This window comes from Pinus tabuliformis, chromosome 2_2 (genome assembly GCF_031772625.1).
Source record: "Pinus tabuliformis cultivar Carrire ecotype Pingquan chromosome 2_2, CPIR1, whole genome shotgun sequence".
NCBI lineage: Eukaryota > Viridiplantae > Streptophyta > Pinopsida > Pinales > Pinaceae > Pinus > Pinus tabuliformis.
This window is the reverse complement of record NC_142300.1, coordinates 1,171,671,243-1,171,680,654: the sequence shown is the minus strand read 5'-3', so window position 1 is coordinate 1,171,680,654 and position 9,412 is coordinate 1,171,671,243. Positions and strand designations below refer to the sequence as shown.

Here is a 9,412-nt window from a genome sequence, read left to right as displayed (position 1 = left end):
CCAAAGGTACATAGAAATAAACTTGGTGCTAGAAGTCGTAAGTGTATCTTCATGGGGTATTCAAACACCTCCAAGGCATACCGTCTCTATGATGAAGTAAATAAAAAGTTTGTTGCATCTAGAGATGTAATTTTTCTTGAATCATCCAAAACTCACAATGTTGTTGAGCAGCAACTTGATCGCTTGGATAGATTCACAAAAGCAAAATCATTTCAAGAATTTGATAATCATATTCCACATCTTGAAGGGGGGATTCCTATACTAGATCAACATGTGGAATCTTCTTCTGAAGAACACTCTCCCCTGCATGAAACACCAACAATAGATGATGCTTTAAGTGATGTGATTGACAAAACTGGGAGACTCAATCTTGATTCAGTCCCAACTCAATCAGCGAAGCAGCCTGGACCATCTAAAAAAGGTCCCCCATAGTGGCTGACAAAGACACTTGAAAGTGTTCATCCTAATGAGATTGGAAAGACATGAACTAGAAATTCAAACCGGAAAAATGGAGGTGATGTAGATGACTCTAATTCACTGGTTGATATGGATGTTTCTTATGATTGTGAATTGAACTTGTCTACAGATTTTGAACCAACTTCCTTCAAAGAAACTGCTTCTCATGATGAATGGAAAGAAGTGATGTAAAAGGAGTATGATGCCGTCATAAATAACGACACTTGGAAGCTGGTTGATCCTCCATTAGGAACCAAACCATTTGGTTGCAAGTGGGTCTACAAGAACAAGTATAAAGGTGATGGCTCACTTGACAAGCACAAAGCTAGGCTTGTGGCAAAAGGTTTTGCACAGAAGGAAGGGGTCGATTATGAGGAGGCTTTTGCCCCCATAGCGAAATGGGCTGCCATCTGGACACTCTTTGCCCTAGCAGCTCAGAATGGTTGGAAAGTCCATGAAATGGATGTAAAAACCGCTTTCTGGAATGGAGATCTAAAAGAGAATGTTTTTATGTCCCAGACTGAAGGATTTGCTGTGAAAGTAGATGAACATAAAGTATGCAAACTTGTGAAACCCTTGTATGACCTCAAACAAGCACCATGAGCCTGGTATGAAAAACTAACTGAGCATCTTCTGAAACTCAATTTCAAACATTATGATCTTGATGATGCAACTTTATTTGTCAATAAAGTTGGAAAAATAGTTGTATATCTTGTGGTATATGTAGATGATATTTTGATGACAGGGAACAATGAAAGCTACATTGCATCCATAAAGAAGGAATTGCGGAAAAGTTTTGAAATGACTGATTTGGGCTATGTTCATTACTATCTTGGTATTGAAGTAACCCAACATCCGAAGTCCATATTTCTTTCTCAAAAGAAATACATTGGAGATCTGTTGAATAGGTTTGGCATGATAGAATGCAATCCTCTTACCACTCCAATGGAACAAAACTTAAAGCTGACATCTATTGAAGGAAAAGAATTTGAGGATGCAACAAAGTATAGACAACTTGTAGGAAGTATCAACTACCTAACTACTACCAAACCAGACATTTCGTTTACTGTTGGAATCCTCTCTAGGTTTATGCAAAAGCCTTGTGAGGGACATTAGTCTGCTGCAAAAAGAGTTCTAAGGTACTTGAAGGGAACTCAAGATTTTGGAATCAAGTATACACAGGTGGACAACTTCAGCTTGATTGGATACTTTGATTCAGACTTCAATAGAGACAAAGAAACTCGAGTATCTACTTCAGGATATGCTATGAGTCTTGGATCAGGAGCTGTCTCCTGGAGATCACGCAAACAATCAGTTCTAGTAGATTCCACAACAGAAGAAAAATACGTGGCAGCAGCTGAAGCAACAAAATAAATTGTGTGGCTCAAGAAAATTCTTGAAGATTTGCAGGTTAAACAAGTACAATCAACTCCATTCATGATTAATAATACCTCTACAATAAATTTGGCCAAGAACCCAAAGTTCCATGATCGAACGACGCACATCAATACTAAATATCATCTGATTCGACGTTATGTTGAGGCCAAAACAATCCATCTCCGTCATTGTTCCACTAATGAGAAAATTGCAGACATCTTCACCAAAGCGCTTGGAAGAGAAAAACTTGAATGATTCAGAATGATGCTTGGACTCACCAACATCCCTTCAGATTAAGGGGGAGAATGTTGACACCTAATCATCAGGATTGGGTGAACATAATGTAAATAAATAAATAAGTAATGTGAACAGTCTCTCCCTCATGAATATAATGAAGACCAACCTGAAGGAATAAACATACGAATCATTTTTTCTTTGAGGAGTTACTACCTGGCTTGACACTACAGACTAAATGTTCTTTCCCTTTCTGTACAAACCCCTTAGGTTGCTCTAAATAAACCTCCTCTTTCAATTCTCCATTTAAAAATGTAGACTTTACATCTAGTTGGTGAATCATTCAACGTTTCTTAGTAGCTAAAGTAATCAACATTCTGATGGTATTTAGTTTACCTACAGGGGCAAAGGTTTCTTCATAGTTAATGCCTTATTTTTGTGAATACCCCTTTGCTACCAATCTAGCTTTTAATTTATCTATGGTTCCATCTGAATTAATATTTGGTTTATACAACCATTTACAACCTATGGTTTGTTTCCCTCTTGGAAGTTCAACCAGCTCCCAAGTGTTGTTCCTGATTATAGATTCATCTTCCTGTTCCATAGTTGTTTTCCATTCACTACATTCATTTGCTTCCTTATAACTAGAAGGTTCAAAAACATTCATCATACTCGTTATAAAAGAATTTTCCCTACATCTAGCAGGTAATTGAGTCTGCCTACCTGATCTTCTGAGCATTGGTGTAGCTTCTGACCTATTCTGAGTTTCCTTTGTTGGACTCGGCTTGACTACTGCATCTGAATTCTCTTCTTTTCCTTCCTATTGCTGATGTTGTTGTTGCTGTTGTTCATTTCTGTCACCTGATTCATCACTTCCTTCTTCCACCAAGAACGGAATATCCCATTCCTCATTGCGCTTATCAGATTCTTCATGATCCTGCTCATGGAATATGACATCTCTACTAACAAAAATCTTGTGAGTAGAGGGATTAAATAATATATAAGCTTTATATTGTGAACAATACCCTATAAAGGTACATTTGATGGCTTTTGAATCTAGTTTTCTTTTGTCTTCCTTTGGAATATGGGCAAATGCTTTAGACCCAAACACTCTTAAATGTTTTACTGTAGGTTTAAATCCATATAATGCTTCATAAGGAGTTTTAAACTCAAGACTCTTTGTAGGACTCCTATTTTTCAAATAAACTGTAGTATTCAATGCTTCAGCCCAAAAACCATTCGAAAGATCCTTACCTTTGAACATGCTCCTAGCACATTCCACCAATGTTCTGTTCTTTCTTTTCGTTACTCCATTCTGCTGAGGAGTATGGCGTACTGTGAATTGTTGTAATATCCCATGGTCTTTGCAATACTTGATAAGCTCATCCTTCCTATATTCTCCCCCTTGATCGGAGCGGAGAATTTTTATATGCTTCCCTATTTTCTTTTCAATCATGTTTCTGAACTGCTTAAATTATTCAAATGTGTGACTTTTCTTACTCAAAAAATACACCCAAGAAAACTTTGTGTAGTCATCAATAAACAGTAAAAACACAGTGCACCTCCTAATGACTTTGTTTGCATGGTCCACAAAGATCTCTGTGCAATAATTTAAGTATGTCTCTCTGTTTCTTCTCTACTCGAACATAGAATTCCTCTCTATGCATCTTTCCTAATGTACAAGCATCACAATCATATAATCCACTTGTTTTAACATAGGAAGATCTCTTACCATTTCCTTTTTCTGAAGTAACAACAAATCATTGTAGTTGATATGACCAAATCTCTCATGCCACAACTCTTCTGTAGTCAAACTTGCTACTGTCAAAGCTCGAACTGGTGCTGGTCTTACATCCAATTTGTATAGACCTCCTGTTCGAATTCCTGTAGTAATAGTCTTCATGCCATCTAACAGATCTTTAATATAACAGTTAGACTTAAAAAATTCAACTTTGAGATCTTTTTTAGTAATCATCGATATAAAAATCAAGTTCTTTGTTACACCGGGCACATACATGACATTATGAATTTGTCTTACAGTACATTAGGTAAAATGACAGAAATTTTTCAACACCCTTTGATCTAATGACTTCTATCATCACCTAGGTACATTTGTGCTCTATCGTTGATTTCTTTAAAATCTTTGAACCATTGCTTCTCCCCATCATATGCGTTGATGCTCCCGAATCTACATACCAGATGTCTGCATCAACATTCTCATCAAAGTCTGCCATGAACAATCTAAAAGTCTGCTCATGATTATCATTTCTGAGATGACTCACATGTTGTTTCTGCTTCTGCTGTTGTTCATGATATATCTTTTTCTTGCACTCCCTAGCGATATGACGAAGTTTTCAGCAACAAAATAATTTAATTTCAAATTTGTTTCTATTCAGATGCATACCTTGAGTTTGATTTAGTCTTTTCTATGAGTTTCCTTCATTTTGCTGTTGCGGATTTCCTTTTCCTTTGAAGAAGTTCTTTTTCACCATCAACGCAAGATCAACACTCCGGGGCTTCAAAGTCGATCTTCACTCTGGGGCTTCAAAGTCGATCTTCTTTCTTCTTCTTGCATCAATATTCCTGTCAGTTCTTCAAACTTTGGGATCTTCTCTCTCGCATTTATCCCGGTGATAAACATTTGGTAGTCATCGGTCACTCCATTCATGGTAATGGTTACTAGATCCGTATCTGCAATTGTATCACCAATGTCTACCAATTTGTTCTTCAGATCTTTGATCCTCGCTATGAAGGAAGGAACTGTTTCATTTTCCTCCATCTTCAGGGATAAAATCTTGCCCTTCAGCAACAGAAGACAATTTGTATTCCTGATCTCATACAAATCCTTCAATATTCCCCAAATTTCACTTGTTGATTTACATTCTCTGATATGTGGTATGATGTAGTCTTTCACTAACATCTTCAGCAGCATCCTTGCTTTACCTTCTCAATTCTCCCAATCTGGGATCGATGCTGATCTAGCTGCTGGCTTCTACTCATCCCCATTTGCAATCGTCCAAGCACTGTGCACTTCTAGCACAGTCCACATCTTGAATTTCCAATTCGTATAATTGGAGCCATCGAGCTTGTTATGCTCATTCAAGTATACTTCAATCATTTGATTATTCATCTTGAGATTTTAAAAAAAAATTGACAGAAAAAAAAATATGTTAGATCTACCCAAGATCTATGTCAAAGACAAAAATGCTGATCTCTGCGAGTCTGATTTCTGGTATTTTCAATAGCCTCTAGTACTGGGTGATCCCTTGCATTTTACGCGCCCTCTCCACCCGGCGTTCGGGCAAGTCTCCACCACACTGTGCGCTCTCACCACGACAGTTCACTGATTTGTTACCACGGCCTTTACCATGACCTTTCTCCACACAGCCATGATGGATTGCCACAGCCTTGCTCAAGTCAAATGTTAGACGGCCTTCACGTAGCCTTCTCTTGGCAGCCACCGCCAAGACGCAACCCCCTTTGTTTGCACAGTCGGCGTGATTTAGTACCACGGATTTGCGACGATCGACGCAATTGTACAATAGAGATTCGCGACGATCGTCAAAATAAAAACACGCAGAAGTCTCATAGTGGGATTGGCGCGATTTTTCCCCCAAACTATGCGACAATTTCGCCTCAATCGTGCCTGGCAAATCCTTCACTCAGCGTACAGGTTTTCTCAGCCCTGTAGCTCTGATACCATGTTAAAAAGTGATGTTTGAATTAATAAAAAAATAGCCACTTGTCAGCGCTATGAAAGAGAGTCTGAACGAGGAGAGTCTCGCTCTGCAGAACGCTTTACATTGTCCATGTACATCACACATTACATAGGAATGATAGATTTAGGAAAGTTAGAACCATAACCTAAGAAATAGAAACTAATTCCTATCCTGAGGTCTCGTGAACCAACTCTCACTATTCTAAGATATTCTCCATTATCTCTAACAATTTAAGGATACTTAAACTATGCAAAAATATCTACAAAGTAGCCCCTGTTCAAATACAATAGTTAATTCATACATTTCCAAATTCAATAATTGAACTAAGCAGCAAGGACTGCTAGCTTTACAATCTTGTTTCCTTAATGTCACATGAGTGTGAACTCTCCCTATTTTGTTAACTTAACTTTATAAATAAGAATACTTACCTTACAAAAACAAACAAAAACTATGAAGTAAATTAAAGCGGGATTGACTCATTGATACACGTTGCTTTCGTCTAAAGCCATACCTATAATATACTAATTATGCAATTGTACGGTAGACAAGTCATTATAGTGCATTTCATGGTCACGGCTTCTCTATGCACATTTTCCCGAAACCTATCGTCCAACGAATCGTATGAAGATATCGGCGTGAAGATCGACTCAACATCATTTTTGTCCTTAAGGGAATGGGGCAGACTTCTGCTACTACACGACAATGCATGTAGGCAAGCGTTTTCCCTTTCCTTATGTTATGTAGCTCTATTTCGACAGACTGTTAGGTGAATTTGAAGACTGTTAGGAAGACATTATAGTCGTAGTTTGATTTTTTTGTTCGATGAGAAATTGGTTATTGATTTGTTGAAAGCGAAGTAGACCATTTCAAAATTTTATTCAGTGCGTCTCATACAGTAGTACGCATAGAGTAAGCCGTGACCTCACTACCTAGAGTGTGGGGGCATCACTGTTTGTTTTTTAATTGTTTTCTGTGAAAGAGACCACATATTATTAAAATGAGGAAGCGTTGAAATAAATCAGCTCCAGGGGAGGAGCATCAGGCAAGCTTACTGAGAAGAGTCCAGAGCTTCAGAAAAAGGCAGTAATTTGTGTAGTAACTTTTTGTTGTTAGTCGTTGGAGTTTAGGAGAATGGGGTTTTTGGAAGGGGCCGAGCAGAGTCAACTTCACGTTATGGTGGTGCCCTTTCCTGGGCAAGGCCATATCAATCCAATGCTGCAGTTTGCCAAACGTCTGGCCTGTAGAAATGTCGGGGTCACCTTTGTGATAACTGAGGCAAACCACAAGCGGATGTTAAAAGCGCAAGGAGCAACACCCGGTGCCTCAAAGAAGTCCGAGGAAGTTCGGTTTGAGACAATCCCAGATGGACTAACTTCGGATTCTGAAAGGAACAACTTGGTGATTTTAACGGAGATGCTAGACAAGACAGGAGGAGTGACGTTGGGAAATCTAATAGAGAGTGTCAATGCTCGAGGCCCCAAGATTTCTTGCATCGTTCATGACTCTTTTCTTGGATGGGTTCCGGAGGTTGCGAAGAAATTTAAGATTCCTTTGACGTTTTTCTGGATGCAATCTTGTGCAGTTTATTCCATCTATCACCATTTTGTCCATGGAAAACTAGGTAAGTTTTATATTAAAAAAATCGCATCGAAATCTATACTTTTTCATCGTGGTGTCATTACTTCTATTTCTAACTTGATGCTCTTCCTCTTTTCAGCTGCCCAGTTGGAAGAAACACAAAAAGCAACGGGTGGAATAGAAATACCGGGACTTCCGCCGCTGACTCTCTCTGATATGCCATCCATTCTACAACCAGCTTCAAGTCTCGACGCGAGTGTACTGCGAGTCGTAGTCGATCAATTTATGTCTCTGCCACAGGTGACATGGGTTCTTGGAAATTCATTTAACGAACTGGAATCGGAAGAAATAAATTCAATGAAAACGGCAGCTCCCATTCGCACTGTTGGTCCCCTCATACCCTCTGCTTTTTTGGACGGACTGAGTCCACGAGACACAGACTCCGTTCCACATATGTGGGAAACGGTAAACTGCATGGATTGGCTTAATACTAAACAACCCGCAAGCGTTGTGTACGTTTCTTTTGGAAGCCTTGCGGTTCTTTCGAAAGAACAAAATCATGAGTTAGCTCTTGGGTTGAAGGCCAGTGGGTATTCCTCTATATGGGTTATTCGTCAATCCTCTTCAAAAGGGAAGAGTCAGACGGACGAAAACTTGCCGGAGGGTTTCCAGGACGAAATCTCCGAACAAGGACTTGTCGTTCCATGGTGTCCTCAGCTGGAAGTCCTTTCTCATGCATCTGTTGGTGCATTTATTACACACTGTGGGTGGAATTCGACGCTAGAAGGGCTCAGCTTGGGAGTTCCCATGTTAGCGGTTCCCCAATGGAGCGATCAGATAACTGATTCTCTATTCATTGCAGAGAAATGGAAGACAGGATTGAGATTGAGTAAACGATCAGTAGATGGACTGGTTGGGAAGGACGAAGTGGAGAAAGGTATCAGGATGGTCATGGAAAGTGAGCGTGGCATTGAACTAAGGATGAACGCTTTACGGTGGAAGACACTAGCGAGTGCAGCGATGATGGAAGGCGGGTCTTCAGACAAAAATATCCAAGAATTTGTCGAGGAGATTGCTGCCAAAGCATTGTCGACTTCTGGTTAACTTGTTCTGATTTAATGAAGGAGATTCAATGAAATCGAAAAAGACTAAATACATAGTATTGCTGTAATAAACTATGAATTATGCTCGTATAAAAATTGAGTCGATGTCAGATTTCAGTAGCGCATTCAGGCTCTTCCTAAGATTATTCCAATGAGTATCCCATTCAGTCTCTTCATAAAAGTATAACAATGATGCCTAATGTAAGCAAAGAGACCTACCCGTTTTCCACGAAAAACATAAGAGACCTACCTTATGTCATCCTTGGTATTGAAATTATGAGAGATGTAAGAGAGTAATAAAACAGATGTAACAGAGTTTATGCTATTACATGATTGAGTAAATTAGGTGTGGGAATGCACATGGCTGAGTAATTTAGGGGTAGGATTGACTGGTTCAGAAAATAATAGTTAGCACTAAAGTTAAGCATGATGTAATATTAAATGTAATACCTATTTTGAGTAATATCATTGTCGTGGATTTATTTTTATTTTTTATTTTTTGAAATGATGGCAGTGTAATGGATCACTTTATATAAATTTTAATAATGTGTTTATAGAAAATATAATAAATATATTTAATAGATTTAGAGATTTTTTTAGGTAAAGAGATTTTGTATTATAAAATTATATTCAATTAATTATCACTGTTTTTTATATCAAATTTGATCTATATGGGATACAATGACTTTTATTAAAAAGTTAGAGAACATGGAAAAAAATAAAAAAATTCATCATTCCCGATTGATTTAATAAATAATTAGTTAGATATCATTTTGGGATTCAACTGCGTTAAGTAAGTCATTTACGTATGACCATTTCCATGAGAGGTAGTCGTAACTGACTAATTTCTCATGATTTTTGAATAGTTCACTTAGCACTCATTGAATAGGGTGATGCTCACAGGGGTGAAGAAGTGGGATTGAAACTAGTGAAATGAATCACATA

At 38.3% G+C, this 9,412-nt stretch overlaps 1 protein-coding gene across 1 annotated transcript; it reads left to right on the top strand.

The window, feature by feature from the left end:
- Positions 1-6,799: 6,799 nt before the first annotated feature.
- On the top strand, positions 6,800-8,902 carry LOC149197627 (UDP-glycosyltransferase 74E1-like). Its single transcript, XM_089403951.1, has 2 exons — positions 6,800-7,407; positions 7,504-8,902. Exons 1-2 carry the CDS (start codon positions 6,918-6,920, stop codon positions 8,466-8,468), a joined length of 1,455 nt encoding a protein of 484 aa, XP_089260077.1. The 5' UTR covers positions 6,800-6,917; the 3' UTR covers positions 8,469-8,902.
- The last annotated feature ends 510 nt before the right edge of the window (positions 8,903-9,412 follow it).

What these genes read in the sequence shown, in the direction of transcription:
- LOC149197627 (XM_089403951.1), top strand. Translation starts at nt 6,918, where the DNA reads ATGGGGTTTTTGGAAGGGGCCGAGCAGAGTCAACTTCACGTTATGGTG. An exon ending in TTTTGTCCATGGAAAACTAG is followed by an intron (nt 7,408 to 7,503) that starts GTAAGTTTTATA and finishes TCCTCTTTTCAG; the next exon opens with CTGCCCAGTTGGAAGAAACA.